Source organism: Astyanax mexicanus, chromosome 2 (genome assembly GCF_023375975.1).
Source record: "Astyanax mexicanus isolate ESR-SI-001 chromosome 2, AstMex3_surface, whole genome shotgun sequence".
NCBI lineage: Eukaryota > Metazoa > Chordata > Actinopteri > Characiformes > Acestrorhamphidae > Astyanax > Astyanax mexicanus.
The window spans coordinates 47,319,948-47,343,347 of NC_064409.1; the positions used below are offsets into that span (position 1 = coordinate 47,319,948).

General features: G+C 41.1%; 1 protein-coding gene across 2 annotated transcripts in view; it reads right to left on the bottom strand.

Moving 5' to 3' along the window:
• syt7a (synaptotagmin VIIa) overlaps positions 1 to 23,400 on the bottom strand; it is a 235,351-nt gene that overhangs the window by 74,154 nt on the left and 137,797 nt on the right. The window contains exons 3-6 of one of the 2 annotated variants that reach the window (XM_007235122.4): positions 22,679 to 22,758; positions 20,304 to 20,438; positions 8,615 to 8,782; positions 1,971 to 2,375 (exon numbers count right to left, since the gene is read on the bottom strand). In XM_007235122.4, coding sequence (XP_007235184.4) covers positions 1,971 to 2,375; positions 8,615 to 8,782; positions 20,304 to 20,438; positions 22,679 to 22,758 — 788 coding nt within the window. Of the gene's footprint in view, positions 1 to 1,970; positions 5,679 to 8,614; positions 8,783 to 20,303; positions 20,439 to 22,678; positions 22,759 to 23,400 lie in introns of those variants that run through there. The other variant, XM_049474403.1, reaches the window with a different exon arrangement.

Sequence of the window (23,400 nt, forward strand, 5' to 3'; positions counted from 1 at the left end):
CATAAAAATGTCACTGAGCTGAAGCAGCTCTGCAAAGAGGATGAGAACACAAATAATAACTCAAAGAAATATATATAGTTACAGAAGGAGCAATCACTTTTTCATAAAGGGAGTTTGTTCTATAGACTGTTAAATATATATATATTATATATGTATATATATATATATATATATATATATATATATATATATACACACATATGTATAGTTTTTTTCTGTCATTTTATGCTTTTTATGCTCTTTTAAGTGTTTTTGTAATGCCATTCAGCGTTTAAAAAATGCACAAATGTAGGAGATCAAAAAAGGCAATTGCTTTTTTACAGCACTGTAGGGTGCTGAAGGGAAGAAGCACAATACAACACACAAAAATAAGGTGTCTCTGAGTATCAGTCAGCTTATGTTGATGATTTAAACTTGCAAACTTTTAGAAATTGTAATAAAAGCATGGTCAAATATTCAATATTTAAAAACTGTTGCTCATAGAACTGAATGTAAATTCAGTTCTAAAAAATGTTGATCCTCAGTACTACATTTGTTTGTTTGTTTGGTGGTAAAATAAGTAAAATTTAAGTTTTAAGTGTTGATGTCTTTAAGGTGACAATTTTTTTAAAAGCACCAAAAAAAATTATTTTATTTAATATAATTTTAAACTATTTTTATTTATCCCCACACCATGAAATTTTAACACATTAGAAATGGTGGCTAAAAAGGTGAAAAATGCCACCAACTGTCAAGGTATACTCCAAGATTTATATGAATGTAAAGCTTTCAGATACTGTTTTATTACTGTATTATTAATGTAAGAATCGACCTCTTACTCAGAGACACCTGAAGCTCACACCCAGAAACATCATGCCTGTTCAACTTGAGCACTAGCATTAGTTTCAGTGCCTTCTGGTTTGCCCCTGGGTCACAGACTCTCTCACAGTAAACCCTATGAGCTTTCTCTTCAGTGTAACTCTGTGCACTTGCACAGCTGCTGCACTGTGCACACCCACTGCACTGAACCTACAGCTATCAAGAGAAGGAAATAAGAGCACTTACACAGCTGGACAGCAAATGTAATGCAAAAGAAGAAAAGGAGGGGGAGGCTTTTACCTGAGTAGTTTTTTTTATATATATATATATATTATTGGAGTCGTTTTATAAACTCTAGCGCTGAGTATCCTTGTCCTGAAGCAGCTCTGTCCTGCATATTTTACCTGCTATCAAAAAAATCCATTTAATCTCAGGAAGGGCTTTTAAGTAGCTTATTAGTTGGAATAAGGTGCGTTAGATTGAAAGGTCTAGAATTTTTTTTTAGGGTCAGCGGTGAGAAGCATCACATCACATGTTTTATAGGTGTGACATTTAGTCACAATGTCATAATTTATTCATTTATAATAAATAAATTATAATAAATATATTTTGTCCCATTTATTTTTTAACTACAGTAAGGGATTTGATTAAAAAAAACATCATATTTATGCATGTTTCACATATCGTCGCTGTCTAATTAAAACAAATATCTCCATTTTTGTAGTTTTTTTAGTTTACTACATAATTTGAACAAACTAACTGTCTCTTACACTGTGTGAAAATTTCTTAATAAATGAATTAATACAAATTCTCCAAAATGACCTGAAATAAACTGGCTTTACATTGACTTCCATTGGAGATACTTGTTTTTCATTGGACAGCGACGATATTTAAAAAAGGGAGTTCATTCAGTTAAATTTAAGTCTCACAGTAAATCATTTTACAATTTTAAAAGATTTTAAAAGCAGCAAATTACTTAATTGTTCTTTTTTTTTGTTCCGTTAAGTACATTTTCCTTGTTTGTCCTTTATTAAAACCCATCGATTACTTATATTACTGAATTTCCTTCAGTTGAACAGGCCCCAAACACGCCCCCAAACACAACAGCCAATCAGAGCAAAGACAGTAAAGCACGCATGCGTAACAGAAACCCCAGAAAGGAAGTAACTCACAGGAAAGACTTGACATCCAGGCCACGGTTCTTGATCTGGCTCATCATGAAATCCCAGCTGCCCGGGTTCCCCCGTGTGGCCCGGCCCCCTGCGCCTCCTGACCTGTAGCGCGAGGCTCCGCCCCCTTCCCCGCCTCTGGAGGCTCGCGTCCCTGTTCCTTCACGCTGCGAGCCTGATCCTGATCCGCCCCCTCCTCCCCCCGGTCCCGCCCCTCCACCTCCTGTCCCGCCTGCTGCGGCGGGCTGTGGGTGGAGCTGTCCCAGGCTCTGAGAGATAGGGGGCCGGCTGGCCAGGCCTGGGGGCGGCGGCGGGTGGACGAGTGGCTGCTGGAGGCTCTGCTGGCGCAGCAGCGTGCGAGGGCGGGGCAGTGCCCCTGACAGCGGGATGGACTCCAGGTCAGCGAAACTGTGTGGGCAAAGCAGGAGGGAGGGCAAAGAGCGAGAGGAGGGTGGAGGAGAGTAGCACAGAGAGGGGCGTGGCAGGAGGAGGAGAGAGGGAGGAACCAGCATAAAAGGGCGAGGTGAAGGAGAGGAGGAGGGGAAGGAAGAAGAAGAAGAGGAGGAGGATTCATCAGAATCACCGGATGACGAGGAGGATCGTTGAGAGGGGTGGGATGATGAAGAGGAAGAGGAAGAGGGGCAAGGAGGAAAAGGGGAAGAGATGTTGAAAGGAAAGTGATGAGAAAGTAAGGAGTCAGAGAGGTTGAGAGAGGGATGGGGGCAGAACGGGAAGTCGAGAGACGAGAAAGAGAGGGAAAAGAAATCGTTAAGGTCAGAGAGCGATGGAGGGGGCGGGGAAGCAGCAGAAGGAGGAAGAGGAGGAGGATAAGTAGAAGAAGAAGTAGAGGGGGAGGAGTGTGAGCGAGGTGAAGGAGGAGAGAGAAGGAGGAGCAGACAAAAAGAGAGCAGAGTTAGGCCCAGGCAGTAGCCGCAGTAACACAGGTAGCAGAAGAGGCTGCAGCCACCGTGGTCGGCGTGGACCGACAGGTGTGTGTAGGAGTGGGAGTGGGCGTGTGCATGGGCGTGTGTGTGGGTGTGTCCGTTTCCAGGTCGAGCAGGACCACCCTGAGCGGATGACGAGCGGTGTGCGTGAGCATGTGCGTGACCCTGCAGGGTGTGTATGGATTGCTTCCGGGCTGCCGCCGCTGTCCTCGGCTGGGTGGAGCGTGGCGTGTGCCGGGTCTGGCCGGCCCTCGTGTGCCGTGGCGTGTGCGGCGCCAAACGGCTGCCGGTGGTTCTCCCCGGTGACGGCTTTTTAACCTGCTGAGAGCCACCCATCCTGCTCCCTCTCTCTCTTTCCTCGTCCTTTAGTCTCCGCCTTCCTAATCCCAATGCATCCCTCGCTTCCCTCTTTTTATGTGATCTCTTTTCCGAGTTTTCTCTTTTCTTTTATCTGTCCCACGTCTTAAATACCACCTCAACCCACCTTGCAATACCGCACCAGCCAACCACCTTTCTTCAGCTTTCATCATCTTTCTAAACGTCACTCCTTCTTGCACTCCTCCCTTTCTCATTAACTCACTCTCACTCTTCCTCTTTGTCATTAGCCTTATTTTGGCGCTCGGCTCTGGACGAGCTGCACGTTTTTTTTTTTTTCTCGCAAAAACTGTGTCAAACTCGCTGGAGCTGCAACTTTAAGCGTCAGCTGAGCGTGAGAAAGCTGAAAGCTGGCCGGCGGCCGCCTCGGGCGTCCAACCAACACGCAGACTGCTGCACGCCAAGCTGCCGAACAGCTGAACAACGTACAAGCGAACAACTCAAACTGCACCCGCACAATAAATATTGACTGCTGTTTTTGCGCACGGCTGATTGCAGAACAAATTTGGGAGCGAGAGAAAGACGGACCGGACGATGAAAAATCCGGATGAGGCGATTCAGAGTTAGACAGGATGATTTCCAGTGCACTCGTGGGCTGGGAGGACTGGCGAAAAAGGGTGACAAGCAGTGACATGGTGCTTGAGCGAGAAGACAAGATGAGGTGGAGTGAGAGAGAGAGAGAGAGAGTAACTGAGAGAGTGAGAGTGACAGAGAAGAGAGAGAAAGCGAGAGAGAGACAAAACGGGGTGTGAGACAGAAACACAAGAGACAGACACATATAGCGATTCTGAAATAGAATCCAATTACGTACAGAAGAGAGTGGAGAGAGAGAGAGAGAGAGAGAGAGAGAGAGTGAGAGTATCACAGAGGAAGGGAGAGGAGTATAGGTATGCAGTGAGACCAGTGCAGAGGTGAGAAGATGAAGAGAGAGAGAGAAACACGTGAAGAAGAGAGTGAGGTGGCAGAAGAGAAGAAGAGGTGTGAGATGGGGGTGAGATGCAAACTTAAATTAAGCACCTGGTGTGTGACACCTACAGCTTGGACGTCATTCAGCGCAAGTCTAAACATAACCACCAGCACAGAAATATTCTCTGGCTTTCTATCTCTCTCTCTCTCTCTTCTTCCGCTGCCGCGCTTCAGAGCACAACAATTCCAACTTCCTCCAGCCCCGACTGCATCTGCAGACGAGCAGGTCCTACACCACTGTTTAATGTTCCACATCATCAGCCGCGACCACGCACGTCCATCACTCGCCCGAGCCTCGGGTTCTACAGCACCGCACTGTAGCAGCATGCAGCAGAGCTCTGCAAATAAATCAAGGAGCCTGAAAGAGTTCTCTATATCATATAATGCGTCCTTAACAATAGTTCTTCAAGGGTTCTTCAGCAAAGCAGCGGCTATATTTAGAGCTGTGGAAATGAACAGCCATCTACAGCCTGCTTGAGTGGTTCTTCTCAGTGATGAAAAGCCTGCTGTATGTGGTACTTTAAAAAAGGGTTTTTTTTTCATTCTTATACCACACAAAACACTAAAACCCTATTTTTAGCACTATATAACTATATAACACAGTTTTTCATAGTATTTACCAATGACTGTAGACAATATGGCCACCATGGTTCCATTCCTTTTCTTTCTATCCACCTTATTCTCTCACGCTTACATTCAAAAGTTTGTTTCTTCTGAATCTGTGTTTGAATTAGTGCTAATAGTCAACATTAAAGCGTCAATGCATGCAGTTAATCAGGTAACTTTAATGCAACAGGTAGATTGCCTTTAATTCATGCTAATCTATCTACATTGAAAAAAATGATGTGTAAAATTTATTTTTAAAAAGTTTAGCAACTTTCTGCACTTTTTAATTTCATGTAAATTTAAGTAACTTCAACTCAGTTTCAAGACTTAAATGTTACATAGATTAAATAAGTGAACTGAACTTCAGTCAATCCTTTCTTTTAGTAAACTTTATTTTATTTATTTTTGCTGAATCAATCATTTCTTTTAGTAACCTTTACTTAATTTCTGCATACAATATTACCTAATTACAATTACTTACTTTATACAATATTACTCAAATAATTTATGATACATAATATAATATAATTAAAACAATTGAGAATTGTTTTAATTATAATAATTAAAAATGAGTTAAAACACACATATTACACTGTCTCAACACATGAATGGCATGTAATACATTTTTTTTAAGAATATATTACATGACATCCATGTGTTAAAACAGTTTAATGTGTGTTTTAATTAAAAATATTAAAATTTCAGGTCGGTTTACCAAATAAATCTTTGAGATTATGTAAATATTTTAATGTGTGTTTTAACAAAAAATATATATAATAATATTAAAATTGTATAAATTAAGTAACAGTAATTATGTACTATTGTAATATTGTTACTAAAAGAAAGGATTGACTGAAGTTCAGTTCACTTTTTTACTCTATGTAACATTTAAGTCTTGAAACCGAGTTATCTGAAATTAAACTTACTTTAAAAAAGCAAATGCAGAAAGTTGAGAAACTTTTTTTAAGTAAATTTTACGCATTATTTTTTTCAGTGTACTTGTTTATCTATGGCCTCAACAATACAAATCTAAGTATTTGTAACATTAATTCTTTTATTTACATTTAGGGTGTTCTCACACTAGGCAATCTGTGCCGTGCCCGGGCACTGTTATCTCCCAAAGCACAACTCCATTGACTAGTGTGATCGCTCTGGAAAGTGTCCTGGCCCACTTAAAGAGGTGGGCCAGAACGAGGTTTACTTGGACTTGGGCACGGTGCGCATTTAGTGTGAGCGTGATCCAAGAAGACAGAACAAGATGTATGTAACCATGACTAAGATAACTGTGACTTTTGGCACATATTTTTAAATAAATTGAAGCAGATTATCTCTGTTTTGATCAAGAAAACAAGAAAACGTGCTCCTGAGAGAGGGTGCTTTTCATAGCGGGGGTGCTGTAGCCTCATGCATTTGTAGGACCGTATGCAGCGTGTTTTTAGTGAGTGTATAGGGTGGTCCTGCTCTGCAAGCTTTTTACAGTTTCTACAGTAGTATTTACTGAAAAACTTGAACCTTCCAGTAGCAAATTGTTGTTGAAGCCAATACACTTTACATAATGTAAAGGTATCAGGAAAAATAAAACTGAGATTATCATTTTTTAAAGATCTTTCAAGCAAGTCATTGTAGGCTTTATACAAAGAACACTTTGAAGCTCCTTTTTCTACAGTAAAATAAATAAACTGTCTTCGGTTAAATGGCTAACCATGTGACCAACCGTGGGCCAATCGAGAGCTCTGGCATGCAGCAGTGCTGTGGCAGTCAAGTGCAGGCTCAAAACGTCACACCGTTCCCCATTAAGCCACGGATAACAGAGTAAGCAGAGCATTATAAGAGCGGCCGTCGTTGGCAGGCTGGCTGGATGAATCAGTAGTGATTAAAATGGTTGTGCTGCTCTTTAGAACTGCTGCTCTCACTGTTTTGTTTCATAATAGGCTGATATTGAGCTGTGGTGGCCTTCTTACACGTGTGTGTGTGTGTGTGTGTGTGTGTGTGTGTGTGTGTATTAAAACAGTGAGTCAGAAAGGTAATGCATCTGCTATTATTAGTCCACAGGGCGGCCCGAGTTCTGTGTGCAGCACAGACCCACACACACAGGCATTTTCTGCTCAGAACCCATCCATATACACAGTGATACACTTCTCTTCTCACACACGCACACAGGGTGAAAATTATACAATGATAATTGGGGGGGGGGTCAAGTATTTCTTGCTATTTTTCATCAGCTTTCTCACCAATAAAAATGTATTTATATGCTCTCCCACAGGAATTATTTGTTATTTAATTCTAAATAAATAGAAAGTAACAATGTAACTGAAAATCCCTATCGATAAGGATTTTGTATCATCTCATCCACCTATTTTGACACTGGGACTCTGGGACAATATTAAATGGTAAGGGATGATGTAGCAATGCATTAATATAGCTTGGCTAATGCCTTTTAAAACACTTAGCTATTGTTAATTTTCAAAGTAGCCTAATAAAAATATAGAAAATATTTTATTTAAATTACCTTAAAAAAATGTAATTCACCAGTTTACTGTAAAACTGCTTATCTGAGTAACTAATTCTTCACTAGGTGTATTTTCTGCAGCGCATGATGATTTTCGTTTCTTGGTTACATTTCCCTTCCGCCTTAAAGCACATTTCCATTCCACCTAGGGCTGTCACAAAAATTGCAATATCGATTTATCGTACAATATTTTTAGATACAATCTAAAAATCGTACAATATTTTTTGATAATCGTGATATCGTCTGTTGTGTTTATTTGTATGTTTTTTTTATTCACACATTTAACAGTGAAAACTATTTTAGCCATTCATGTTTCAATAACTGTGACTCGATACACATAGTGTGGACTAAAGTAGGTGAAGAAATAAGTATATAATTCTCAAACTAATTATAATAAATGATTAATAAAATTTTTGCTGTCTATAAAAGTGTATAATTACTTGTTTATGCTATTCTGTTATCATTATGTCAGTGGCAATTAATAGTGTTTTACAACAAAATTACAACAATATCGTGTATGGCAATAATTTCTGGGACAATATATCGTCCACCAAAAAAATTCTTATCATGACAGGCCTGATTCTACCTTAACAGTTTCCCTGCATTAAAACAAACGTTCTCTATGTTAAAACACAGTTCCCTTTTTAGACTGTAGTAGATGATAAAGTGTTTTAAGTGTTGTACACATTTCTGCTTAGGGTGTGCAGAAATCACAAACAAAACATGGAATCAATATGTGAGGAATACATTTAAATGTTTTGACACCCTCAAAACTATTGTTTTTACCCCTTTAGGGGGGTTGAAGTCTTAATTAGGGGAGTCTGATCCCCCCAATACCCCCCGTAATTTGCACCCTGCACACACACATACACAAATACACAGTGATACACTTCTCTCTCACACAAACACACACACATACAGTATACACACTCCAAAAGCAGCCACAGAGCTCATAAACAGTGTGTGTGGTTCTGACCTACACAGCTGATTCATCACCGCGACCTCTTGAACTTTCAGCTTTGGCTTCTTGTCCTTCTGTTTTTTTATCTATTCAATTTCGTTTTTCTCTGTGGTTAAATGAAAGTGTCCTGAGGTCATCGTCTGTCTTTGTACTCACCTTTTTCCCTCTCTTCTTCTGTTTACCTGTAACTTTGTGTTAATCCTCCATGTGTCAACTCCCCCCCCCTCCCCACACACACACTCATACATACACTGTCATTCTCTCTCTCTCTCTTTCTCGGACTCACTTGCCGTTCTTCAGGTCTCCGGACTGCATGTGGCTCTGCACCGTCTGCCACCTGCCGGCCTTACTGCCCCCCATCACCATGCTCTTCACGCTGTCGCTGCGTGAGGGACCCCCGCCATCCCCCCCACGGCCCCCCAGAGACCCCTTATGCCCCCCAGGGACTGCACCACTGGGCAGGAGATGGTGGGCAGTTAGGGGTGAGAGGGGGATAAAGGAGGATGCCGACGAAACCAAGAACAAAGAGGAAGAACAATAAAACAGAGAAAAGGGAGAAGATATCCAAAGACGTTAACAGGCAATGAAAGGGTTAAAGGTTAGGAAAAACAAACACTTATAATGCATTGTGTGGCTGTGTGTGTGATGCGAGCCTATGTGTGTTCGTATGTCTTTTTTTGTAAATTTACAGGACAAAAAGCTTTTCATTCCGTTTTTTTTTTTTTTTAAATATGGCAGAGCATCACACTTTAGTTAGACAGGCTTTCAGGAGTTATTTATGAGTAAGTACATATTAAATACAGAACTGTACAAAAGTCAAGGCACCTGTTTATTGACAGTTATCTTAAAAACAAGTGTTTTTGTATTTAATTATATTAGAAAGTAAAACATCTATTTATGATGCTTTAAATGATCCAAAGGACTAAGCAGATAAATTACTTGCAAAAAAAATCTAACCTAAAGTGAATCTAACAAGTGCCGATAGTTCCCTTATTTACATATCACCCCCCAAACCCCTTGATATGAAAATTTAAATATTATTAAAACAGTTACACTAAAATATAACATTCATTCTACATTCATACATTATTAAAATATTACATTCTGATACAGCCACTGCCACGGCTATAATATTATAACTGTCATAATGAACTTATTCATGAACAGATCAGTGTTCAGTGTTTGTTTCAGCGCTGCAGAATTATACAGTGCTCTGTGCTACCTAACATTTCTGGAGTAAATTCCATTTGAAATAGACATTCTGATTGGTTCTGCATCTTAGTTGGACTCTCTGTTGTCCCACGGCCAGCTAAAACAGACATTTTGATTGGTTCTGCATGAGAGTTTGAATTAATGTTGTCCTAAGTCAATCTGAAATAGAGATTTTGATTGGCTCCACCTCTGAATTTGACTCTCTTTTCTCGCAAACTCACTGTTATATAGATTCAGTTTGGTACTTCCTTTGAGTTTGACTCTCTGTTGTCCCTCCCTCAGCTGAAATAGGATTCTGATTGGTTCTGCCTCTGGGTAAGGCTGTTTGTTGTCCCAAGCACAGGTAAAACAGACATTCTGATTGGTTCTGCTCTGAATGTGGCTTTTTGTTGTTCCATGCTCAACTAAAACAGAGATTCTGATTGGTTGGTTCTGCCTATGAATTTGATATTACATTGTCCCAAGCCCAGCTAAAACAAAGATTCTGATTGGTTCTGCTCTAAATGTGACTTTTGTTGTCCCATGCTCAACTAAAACAGAGATTCTTATTGGTTGGTTCTGCCTTTGAGTTTGACTTTATGTTGTCCCAAGCCCAGTTTAAACAGAGATTCTGATTGGTTGGTTCTGCTTCTGACTTTGACTTTACATTGTCCAACACTCAGCTAAACAGAGATTCTAATTGGTTGGTTCTGCCTTTGAGTTTGACTTTATGTTGTCCCAAGTCCAGTTTAAACAGAGCTTCTGATTGGTTGGTTCTGCTTCTGACATTGACCTAACATTGTCCAACACTCAGCTAAAACAGAGATTCTGATTGGTCGGTTATTTCTCTGGCTTTAACTTTTCATTATCTTAAGCCCAGCTGAAACAGAGATTCTGATTGGTTGGTCTTGCCTCTGAATTTAACTTTACATTGTCTCAAGCCCAGTTAAAACAGAGATTCAAATTGGTTGGTCCTGCCTCTGACTTTCATGTTATATTGCACCAAGCCCAGCTGAAACAGAGATTCTGATTAGTCGGTTCTGCCTTTGACTTTAACTTTACGTTGTCTCAGTCTCAGTTAAAACAAAGATTCTTATTTGTTGGTTCTTTCTCTGGCTTTAACTTTACATTTTCCCAAGCCCAGCTAGAGATTCTGATTGGTTGGTTCTTTCTTTGAGTTTGACTTTGTGTTGTCCCAAGCCCAGCTGAAAGAGGGATTCTGATTGGTTGTGCCTCTGAGTGGTGTCAATAATGATCATTTTACTGCTTTATTAAATGCTCACTACTTTTTTAAGGTGCTTAAAACCTTTGCACAGTACTGTATCTGTTTCTTCCTCTCAACATGACATGGTGCATCACAACCACGTGTGTGTGAACAGGTGGGTGACCCGAGAGGGTCCGGTAGGAAGCGTGAGTGGGTGTGGAGTGGGCGGGAGATTGCGAGTTTCTGAGCATCTGCACAGTCTGTAAATATGCAGCACAGACTGCGTCTCCAGTTCACACAGTATTCGCTGAAAGCCTGACTGCGCTCTACTTACAGAGCTAGCTGAAAGCTGAAGCGTGCATGCTGTGGCCAGCATATGGGCCTGACGGGAAGAGGACTGGTTCCGCTACGCTTCCAGCTGCTGCTCGTTTCTACGGCCACAGAAACGCTTTCAGTAACCTGAGTGGCTCTGGAGTGCGTTATTTCTCCTAACGTGCATAAACAGCCAGAAGCGGGTCTCGGGGGATCGGAGAGGCCGGCGTTATTGTTGAGGTGTCAGCATAAAGGCGGATGAAATGAACATCGGCCCCGACCGCTCTCGTAATGAGGCCCGGTGCTGGCGAGCCTGGGGAGCTCCTGTTAGTCGATGCCATTAGTGAAAGTGTCAGGGAGTGCAGGGCGGTCACTAGGGGGCCTTACTGAGCCCAACGTCATTAGCTCGGGATATTTTGGCCGTATGTGACGCAGATACGGATACAGATATGCTCTGCATTCCCTGCACTGATGGATCTTACTGGAATGGAACTGCTGATCATCTACGGTGATGATGGAAAAGCTAGCGCTGCAGCACCCTCTGGTGATGCTGAGGACGTGCTTCTGTTTAGACACACCACATCACATCCTCCTTAGCATTGTAATGTCATTGAAATAGCTCATAGTTTCAACACAGACATGTGGAGAATCACTTTAAACAGATTAGCATTAGCAGTGCACAACCCTGTGAATGTCATCATGAGGTCAGCATGTGATTCTCACAAACTGCACAGAAGGAACACCAAGAGTGCAACATCAACACAGGAACGCAACAGCAGCAGTAGAACAGCAGGAACAGTTAAAGGAGGTTCTGAGCCAATGAGAGTGGCAGCTGCAGACCCGAGCAAAACCAGGCGAGAGCAACGACCAGCGTGACGAGCCAAAAAAAAAAAAACGGCGAGCCTTATCTTAACGTCTTGTTTGTAAGCAAACGCAGCACCGCAGCCCACAGTATGCACTGAGAGTATTGATCTACAGAACCCGCCAAGACAAATAAAGGGCTGTGAGAACCTGACGCCTCGTGATCTCTCCGGATGGGATGAGTAATAGTGACACACACAGACACGTTTCCTCACAAACATAAACACTCTCTTCCCACTCTACATCTGATGCCTCTGCCAAGACTATAAATTCTAACTGAAGGTTAAACGCTCCAAAAGACACTTTGATGGTCTTATATATCGACTATGCTAAGAGGGTGACGAATGGGCCGCTCTGATCTGAGTGGCAGAGGGAATCCGTCGTCTCATTGGTCGGTTTTGCTCGTGTCCGCAGCTCTCATCTCCGACCCCAGCGCTTCTGACGCTGAAGTCCAGCGGATCCACCCCACACCTTTTTAATCCAACTGACTTCACACTCCCCTGAGCCACTTAATGAACACAAGCTAGCTACTGACAGTGGAGAGCAGTATATGTTTCTCAATCCAGGGCCTGGAGGCATCCTGCTCTGCACATTTTAGTGTTCTCCCTTCCTTAATACACTTATACATTTACTTTTAGCATTTTTTTTTCATTTAGCTTATGCTCTTATTCAGAGTGACTTACAAAGATGTTCCAAATAGAGTAGGCCCAAGGACTCTTATTGGTGTGGCGCAGCATTCAGTCACCCACACCAGGAATTGAACCCCAGCCTCCAACATGATGTAGTAACTCACAAGCAAGAGGTGGTGTTATCCACTGTGCCACACCAACCAACCACCAACCAATAGACACTCTGAAATGCCTTGTTAAGTAATTGAGAGCTAATAGTTGAATCAGGTGTGTTGGGTAAAGGGAAAGCAATGAATGTGGAGAGCAGGAAAATCTCCAGGACCTGGATGGAAAAACAATGGCGTAGAAATAGGAATGTCTCGATCAAATGAAATGAAATTAATAGACTGGATACAGAGTTGATCAAGGCCTGGTTTAGAATAATATTGGCTACTGTAAACCCTATTTACTTTACATATCCAATAAGGGCTTACCCAGAGAGAAGGAATCAAACCCAGGTTATATTGTTCTCGTCACCACCATCTCTAAACTGGGGGAGCTACCTTGTTGTGGTATTAGTAGTATTAGTAAATAGGAGCCAAGAGCAGAGTAGACGTAGTAGAAGTCTGAAAGCAATATAAAAAAAAAACCCTGGGCAACATGGGATTTGAACCAAGGCCACCTTTCTCTACAATTAGCAGGTTTGTTTAAAATTTGCTGGGACTGGTTTAGAGGTGGGCACTGAAAGCAGGTGGAAACCAAAAAGAACACACCTAATATGGGAGTTTTGGCGGGAAAAAAAGAACAAAGGATGCCAGGGAAAAACTAACTTTCCCAGGAGAGAGGGAAGATTGAGAAACAAAACAAAAACAGCTTTTTTAACAAACGAAATGAGAACTGAAAAGGGGGAAACAGAAGGAAAGCAGCGTAAGGCAGCCCCTGATTCCAGAGACAAACTTAAGTTTTTGTTAAGTTGCTTATTTCTTGTTGTAGAAGCAGAAAAAGAAGGGAGGTTCCAGGAACTCAAGAGTTTTATTTTTACTAAATTTTAACATTTATTTTATTCATCTTCATCCAGTGCCATGCTGGGTCCTGAATCTACCCAGGCGAATACAAGGAACAGCAATTTTATCTGTCTTTTTGTTGATGTTCTTTAATTTCACATTTTAATAAAGATGTGTGTTAATTTGCATCATTTATTACTATTATTATAACTTCACAACTTACATTTAAAGCACTCTGAGCTGCTAATTTTATGATAAGTGCTCTATAAATATGGCATATTATAGTATTACTATTATTATTATTATTATTATTATTATTATTATTATTATTATTATTATTATTATTATCATCAGTAGTTGTAGTAGTAGTAGTAGTTCACTGACATACCAAAAGTCATGGGACAGCAGTATGTATACTGATCATAAAGCGTTATCTCTTGGAACGGCTTAAGAAAGAACATACCTGTATAAGTTATGAGGTGTTATCTTTTTTATAGTGAGCTAGGTAGTGTGCTCATGGAAAGCAATGTAAAATATCAGATGGATGGGACTTTCCATTTCTGAAGTTGTGCTGGTATTTAACACCCCTCGATGCATCCACAGTGTTGCTTGTACTGCCAATACATCCTAGAAAGCATTACCACCCACAGTGGACAGTGCAGTGTCTGGATATAATAGTCTATGTAAACAGACAACCGACAAATGGCAGAAATTCAACATCCACTTTAAATGCAGATGGCCCTACATGCATATCCTGCAATGTTCTTTTGCTTTATATAAAACATGGCAATAGTCGGCACTAGTTCTTATATTATCTGATATATTGAAGTACAATACGAAGAATTGAGATTGGTGTGAAATTAACTTTTAGTGCTGGTACATTCTGCACTGTTATGGAAGAATCAGTTTAAAATGAGTCATTGAGCGTGCTGAAAAGCCCCACGTGTGAATTATCCTCCACTTCTCACGCAGTGATGCACGTTTTCTGAAGTCAACAGGAAACACAGGTGTTGCTAAATGCATGTACATCCCCTCTTGTTGCACACGCAAGGATGAGCAGCAGTGCACAAACCCAATAATAACAATAAATAACAACATTAATGACATTAATATTAAATTGCTGTTCCCGAAAATGAGCTGCTTGCACACCTTCACAGTGTGAATTAGCAGGTCAGTTTCCAGCACCGCACCATTAAAATAGGGCAAGTGACACGCTGACTGGTTTATAGCACCAAAGCACACCCATGATTAATCAGGATAATGAGTACATGCCGTGTTTCGGGCAAAGCAAGGTGTACTTTTCCTGTCTTTACGACAGCAAAAGCCCTACGGACGGGATTCGTTTTTTAGGTGGACGTCTGTGAAGAATATTTCACACTTCTACTTAGTGATAAAACTCAGGAGGACCAGTGAGTTTTTGGGCTTTAATGGTCACATGACATCGCGTTCAGTAGCTCCTCCTTTTTCACTCGCTGTTGTGTTTACATGGATCTCCGTGGAAATGCGGACCCAAAGATTAATTACAGTGCATGGCAGTGGACAAATAGCTACTTTATTAAACGTGAGGTGATGAAACTCAGAGATTTGCATGCGGACGGGATTAAAATTACTGGAGGACAGCGTAAAACAGTAGATAATTTAGCCTGTAATTTTCGGACAGGAATAAAATCACATAAAAGAGAAAAATACCCCAGGACCCCTAATCCCGTCCAAATAGGGCTAAAGTAACTGTCAAATTCTCCCTTATGTGATGCATGTTGCCTAGGGGAATTAGGAACTTTTATGCATTATTTCTGGTCCTGTCCTACATTATCAACGTTCTGGAGTCAATTGACATTGGATATATCCACTCTTATTGAGGAAGAACTACTTTTAACTCCAGACTTATTCTTTCTAAACAACTTCTCTAATCTTAATCTGTCATCATGGCAGAAGAATTTGCTGTTGGCAGCTTTTACAGCTGCAAAACTTCTATTGACAAAGCGCTGGGATTCCACTTTTAAGATGTGCAGAAATATTTGGACTCAAACCTTACTGGACATTATATCCATGGAGCTATCAACAGCCCGGATACATGGTGCCAAAGCCAGGACATTGAGAAGGTGGCGGGACGCCTTTGAAAAGGTGAAGCTGCTTTTTGTACTAAAGTGAACTTTCAAAAGTGGACGGTTATGACTAATTGCTGGAGCTGTTATACATTTATTTAAATTTATTATTATTATTTATTTATTTATTTTATTATTATTATTATTATTTTTTTTTTATTTTTTTTTTTTTTTCTTCTCTTTAGAGGCAAAAGTATATTGATACGTCTGGGTGGGGCTGTCAGGAAGGGGGGAGGGAATTGTGGGTGGTTGTTTAAAAAAAGAAAGAAAAACAATAAAAACAATTGTTCACAAATAGGGCTAAAGACACACGGTTGGTGGGGGGAAGTAAAAAAAATCGTAACTTTCAATGAATGACAAAACATAACAGATTTTGTTCCAAGCACCTTTTAAGGATTTCTATTGGTAAACTGCCATATACATATCATTTTTAAAATGTGAAAACCATAAAAAAGGTAGATACAGGGTTGTTGCATGACAATAATTATAATAGGCAAAAGTGATTTTAATGTGTCAGTAAGAGTAATATAGCTGTTATGCAACATAACCTACATACACCTGATGGGTTTTACTGGGATTTATTTTAGAACAATGCTATATCAGTTATGGTATAAATTCAATATTAAATAAACTGAATTGCAAATAGGGGTTAAAAACACATGATCGAGACATTCCTATGTAAGCCAGCAGAGAACTGAGCTCTCACGTCAGTCACCTGTTTTTGTTGTAGAGTTTTTTTTTTTAATTCCTGGTAGCTCTACCCGTCTGCTGAGACCTTGCTTGCGTCTGCCTTCAACGTCAGAGAGCAGGACTTGACAGACAGGTGCTGCTGAAGTTTACTCCACAGCCACAGAGCCGGAGTGAGTGAGTGAGTGAGTGAGTGAGTGATCACTCCTCTGGTGTTTACAACAGATTTACACTTTAGGCACTTTAAGCACAGGACCCGACTGAAATCAGGCTGAATTAAGCAGGTGTGGGTTCAGCTCGGCACTGCAGGGAGACGTTCAGTCGGACGTTGGGGGAAAAAGGTGCTGTAGGGGCCGCACAGAAAAGGCAGAAACGACACACCACCAGGCCAGACGTGGTGAACGCACAGCCAGGGTTAACAGTGTTACCACAGCACCAATTCACTCCAACGGTCAACCCTCAGTGAGACAGAGCGAGGGAAGGAAGAAGAGGGGAAGCAGGACAGAGGAACAGAGGAACGGACAGAATAGAATAGAACAGAACAGAACAGTGCGCTAGTGGGGAAGTTCTGTCAGTGTAACGTTGACTCGTTTTGTTAGAGGGTCACAACAGCGAGGGTTGTCCGTCTCCATGGTAACACCCCATGGGGCGGGGGGTGACGTTGGAGGCTAGGGGTTGGGGTTGGGAAGGACTGGCAGGGCTGTAGGGAGTGAGGGGCATTTACACACAACCGCTCTCCTGTCATCTTCCGAGAGGAAACTAAGAAGCCGCATTAGCCCCCGGGGTCCGCGGGGGAAGCCAAGCGCGACAAATTCCATCACTGCAGTTTAAGACGGCTGATGGAGAGGAGTCGCAATAACACGCGTGACATTTACTGAAAAGTTGCGGCGCGTGGGAGGCCGGAAAAAACAAGCGTAGTGAGTAACAGTTACGAGTTTAGCTAAATAAACCGGAACGGAAGATCTCTTAATTGGCCTTCACTTTGGGCACATTAGCACAAATATCAGAAATTTCCACGCGCTTAGATGCAACACCAGGCTCTCTTTTATACCTGGCATGCATCAGGAATGCAAATTCTAAGCACAGGCAATTTCCTGGCAACCTTGTAGCCGAGGCATGTTGCTTTAAAATGCATGCACTCCAGTGAGTGGACCTCATTTTCCTTTGCATTATGCAAACAAGCACTCAGCAAGGACATGTCAACATTATTAGCTCCCCACGAGGAGAGCAGTTCTAGTCTGGGCACTGACGTTCCTCCTCAATGAAAGCCCTGAAGTTGGCCAGACCTCAGACTTAATTTACACTGATCTTAAATCTTTTCTTTTTAATTGTAGACAGTATGAACCCCCTCTGAGATATTTTGAGATACTTTGTTTTGTCTGGTCAAACAAAAATGACATAATTTACAGTGATGCTCATGCACACATTAAAGGTATGGGTTTAGAAGCAGTGGTTTCAGTGTCATAGCTTAAAATGTAAAAATTTAAAAACAATAAACCAGCACACTCTTGCAAATTTTAAAGGAGAAATCCAGTGAGAAATGGACTTGGAGTGTGGTGAAACATCATAGCGAGTACAAACTTGTTTTGTCAAATGGCTCACCTGTGTTATCCCCCTGCATTCCCCAGTAATACATCACTTTTAGCCTAGTGAAAGGGGAATAGCATTGCCCTTGCAAATAAATGCCATTGGAATGGTATATAGTCAGATTAAAATGTTTTATTACTCAATAACTTGTCAGTCGACTTATTATGATTTAATGTCAAGATGAATGGCCACACTAGGAGAACTAATTCAAGGTAGTGTATTTATAAACAGTGTTTTTAATAATTATCTGTTCACTTTCAAAGTTCTCAGTGCCTTGTTTTTCTTAGAATTTTACCAATGAAGTGTTTAGCTAATAAGCTTTGAGCTTATTAATGGTGTGCAAATACAGTATTTCTTAGACTGTAAGACACACCTTTACATCAATAAACGTCTATTTTCTGGTCTATTTTCATATATAGGGTGCACTGGATTATAAGGCGCACTAAGCAGCGCTAGTAAGAATGTGTACATTAAAGTAAGCAAGGGTATCGCCATGTTTCCCTTCTAGTAGAGAAGCGTTTAAGTAAACATAACAGTAATTCTTAAATTGTTACTGTGTCGCAATATCTGACTAGTAGAATTTAAGTGTAAAGTGCACCAGATTATAAGGCGCACTGTCAAATTTAGGGGAAATTAACAGATTTTAAGTGCACCACATTGTGCGAAAAATACGATAGGGAATTATTTGCATGGGAAATGCTATGCCCCTGCCTCTAGCATTGTAAGCCTGTTGGGAGCATCAGCTAACAGCGCTGTACTTCAGAATTCTGGGGGAGAATGGAGGTGGGCTATTTAACAAAAGTTCGTGCTACAGTTGTACAGTGGATTTCTCCTTAAAAAGAACAGATCAGATCAGGATCTGAAACACATCATCGCTTGGTATCTTCAGTGCCAAAACATCTTTGAAAGTTTAGCAAATTGAAATGACAAGATTACAAATATTTTTTTGAAATGTGTTGTAGGCTTTACATGTAGGAATGGAGGAATAATAGCAAATAAAATGACTTTGACCAGAAAGAATATGAAAAATCTTGGGTTTCAACTGCCTGTCATTAAATAAAAGTCCAAATAAATGTAAGAAACAGTGTTTTTGCAGTTTGTATACTGTCCCACTGAGTTGGGGTGGTAAATTAATAAAAGACAATCTCAGTTCTGTTGTTCACGCTCTTATACGGTGTAAAAACATACTGACAATTTTAAATCATGCTAAAATATAACTGCAAAGTAAAAAATGATCCAGGCCCTGAATACAATCATTTAGTCAATACAGCTATTTTAAAGAGAACCTATTGCTGATAAAGGTTATCAACTGAGTCTACAGCTTATAAAGTATATAGAGCTCTGGGAAAAAATGAAGAGACCACTTCAGTTTCTGAATCAGTTTCTCTGATTTTGCTATTTATCGGTTTATGTTTGAGCAATGAAAAAAAAAAAAATGAACATTGTAGTTTATTCTATTCTAAACTACGGACAACATTAAATTAAAAGATGCAGAACTTTCAGACCTTAAATAATGCAAAGAAAACAAGTTCATATTCATAAAGTTTTAAGTTGGGTGCAGTAACCCTGGTTTTTAATTACAGTTTTCATGCATCTTGGCATGTTCCCCTCCACCAGTCTTACACACTGCTTTTGGATAACTTTATGCCGCTTTACTCCTGGTGCAAAAATTCAATCAGTTTAGCTTGGTTTGTTTGATTGTGATCATTCATATTCCTCTTGATTATATTCCAGAGGTTTTCAATTTGGTAACATCAAAGAAACTCATTGTTTTTACGCTATCTCTTACTTTTTTCAGAGCTGTATATATATATATATATATATATAAAATCACTACTGAAAAGCGCAGAATAAAATGACTTTACGCTTAGGTCACCGTGACCAATGTCAAGCATCGGCTAGAGGGTTACAAAAGGGTTATAAAACCTACGGAACTATGGAGCATTAGGCTGTGGATCAGTGGAACTGCGTCCTCTGGAGTGAGCGACACAGTGAGCTTCAGCCAATAACTTTGGGATGACTTGGAATGGGAACGGCATCCGTGATCCAGAACTAATCATCTACAGTATCACCAGCAACCAGCAGTGATGTGTGTGATCTAATTAAAGAGTAATGCTCTTTTTTTTAATGATCTCACAGCAGATCTGTTAACTATCTTCATATACGGCGGTGTTACAGTGTTATGTTTCAGAAGAGACGTTGGATGAGCAGTTGTCTACGAGCGTTTGAACACATAGTCACTCACCAGTGTGAGATTAGATCAATTCTTTGAGGAAGGGTCGTCATGCACTGAGGATGTGGAGACTGTGCTCTACAGTCCTGCCAGGCCTTGGGGGTTGAAGGTAAGTAGGGGGAATGGGGTGGGAGCTGTTGGGTGAGGGTTTGGGGTCTCTTACCAGCCTGGACACAGACTCACTTGAGCGTGAGGCGAGGGTCTCCGTAAGGGGCATAGGGAGAAATGTTTAGTACAAACTCCTTGGGCGGGTAGGAGCTCCACCGCTGCTGCTCTGAATTGCTGTCATTGTTATTCCAAAAGTCTCTGTCTAGATCACTGAAGGCCAGAGAGAGACACACATCCGTGAGACACAGCACACCCACACACACTTCACCAGGCACCCATCTAAAGATCCATCCATCGGTTAGTTAGTCATTGGAGGCATGAAGTGACAAAGTGAACAGTTATAGAGCCTTAGATAGAGTCTTTATATCTTTACCCCAGCAGTGAAGGCCCTCCTGTGAGATGTGTCAAGTTTTGTGTGCGTGTGTGTATATATATATATATATATATATTTATATATATATATATATATAGACGTAGAGTGGAAATGAGTTAGAGTAGAGTTAGAGCATCCTCATGTTTCATTAAACACACATTTGCAAGAAAAACAATGAAAACAATGAAAGAAGAAGAAAAAAAGAGCAAAAAAAAAGAACAATAAAACACGAATCAAACCAAACATTTCATTTTTCAAGTAGTACAGCACAAGCAAATACAGAAAATGTACATAAACACATTCAATTACCACCCTGTTACAGATGTTTTGTTTAGCCTGGGAGAAAGAGGAGCGTTAGAAAGGCCACTCTTAAGAAAACAATGGATAAAAAAGAAATGGAGAAATGTGTGGACTCCACTAAATCACGACTTAAGCGCTCAGAGCCGCAGAGCATATTACCTAAAACACATCAGGGAGAGAGAATATAAGAATATATATATATATATATATATATATATATATATATATATATATATATATATATGTATATATATATATATATATAAAACAAAAAAGAGTCAGGCAGATCGTTGGAGCAATCTCCACAGAGAGCCCAACCCAAAGAGAGCAAACAACCAGCTTCCGCTCGTCATCAAACAAAGAAAATAACAAACACATCAAGCCGACCGCGCTGAAACTCATAGCCACGAAATTCAGCAGAAGAAGAAGAAGAAGTGAGGGGTGTGGTGAGAAAGGAGGGAAGAGAGGGGGGAAGAGGGGAGAGGGGTTCATTCAGTCATTCAGACTTCAGCGCCACCTGCAAACAGACAAACCAAACACGGGTGCCCTGTTATTATTACTCTCGGAGTGCAGCTGCGTTACGGAGGCAATTGAACTCCGTTTTACATGAGTCACGAGTGAGAGATCAAACGACCCCTCTCTCTCTCTCTCTCTTTCCCTCTCTCATTCCCTCTCTCTCTCTCCCTCTCTCTCTCTCTCTCTCTCTCTCCATTCCTTCAGTGCCTTGAGTGCTGTTGCCACTGCTGTGCCGCCGCCGCCGCTGCCACTGCTGCCGCCGCTGCCACTGCCGCCGCTGCCACTGCCGCCAACTCAAACCAGCAAGAACAGCTGCACCCCGTCCAACATCACACACACACACACATTCATCCCACTTAACTCTCATTTAAAGCAATACTTAAGACTGCCAAGCACCTGACGCACACACACACACACACACACACACACAAAGACACACACACACACAACTACACACAAATACAAAAAGAGAATCCTCTATTAAGAACAGATTCATCCTCTAAGTGCGGCGTCGCTCTCCATTGCTCACACTCTGCCATCACACACACACACACACACACTTACACACTCACAGCACCGCTCACTGTATTCAGAGATGCTATCAGTCAAAAGGAGCAGAATCATGCATAATGGAAGAGACACTCCTCGGCGAATAGAGAAGAGGAGAAGCCTCTAAACAGAGTGAGATGATCTGCTATTTATCTCTTTATTTGATATATTTCTTCTACTTAAGCAGATCAGCGGAGAGCAAAGCGAGCTTCACCCTGCAGCTGAACATTTTTAATATAGTGACAGATAAATAAACATATAAAAAGAAAAACAGGAAGGAAGAGAGCTGGAAGTGGTTAAAGGAGGTGAGGAAGTTCAAAGGGGTTAGTCACATGAGCGCACATCAAGTCATCATGTCATCAAGTCATCAAGTTAAGATATCAACAGGGGAAAGATAGGATTCAGGTCATCACATCGGGTCGACAGCTGGAACTGGACTCCTGCCCTGTCTTACCGTCTCTTCTCCTACAGAGTAGAGTGAGCAAAACGCGCAAAGAGACCACCCTTCATTACCCCAACCCAAAGAAAGAGGTAGATAAAGAGTGGAAGAGTGTGAATAAATAAATAAAGAAAGAAAGAGAGACTAAAAGAGAGACAGGGATAGTGATAGTGAAAGAAAAAAGTGGGAAGAAAGGATGAAAGAGAGAGAAACCTAGAGCGAGAGAATGAGAAGAGTGTGTATATATGTGTGTGTGAGATGCCCTCCACCTACTTGATGGCTTTCTTCTCTCCTCGGCCTCGTGCGGAGTCTGGAGTGCCCGCTGACTCGACCCCTGGTTTATTCCTCTTTCCCTGCAGACAGAAGGACAGAGAGAGAGAGAGAGAAAATAAGAGAAAAAGAGAAAGAGAGAGAGAGAAAGGGAAAGAGACACACACAAACATAGAAAGTTAAAAAAAGCAAAAAAAAAGTGACAGAGAGAGATAAAGGTCATTGCCAGCCTCCTAATTAAGCCTATGAAAGAAAACACAGCTTTGGAGTGCCTCCACTGTCTCTATATGTAAGCCATTATCCTCGTCTTCCTCCTCCACCTCTCCCCGCACCTCTCCATTTCTGCCGCTCTTCGCTCTGATTGCTGAAATCACACTGCCCGTCCTCAATCATCTCGCCTGTAATTACCGCACGAGCATATTTACATGGAAATAGCCAATTTAACTCCGTCGCCACACGCCGCTGTCACCGAGACTCTGCCTCAGCAGAGAGAGAGAGAGAGAGAAAGAGAGAGAGAGAGAGAGAGAGAGAGAGAGAGAAGGAAAGAGAGAGATAGAGAGAGAGAGAGAGGGTTTGTTTTCTCTGTCACAGCTTCCCATGTCTAACAAAACTGTCACCAGTCAGACACTCTGAGGTCTGCTATTTGATACTGGTTCTCCTCTTACAGGCAGTGTAAGAGTGCTGAGAAGGCTACAGATGGCTCTGTGTACAATAAGCAGAGGTTT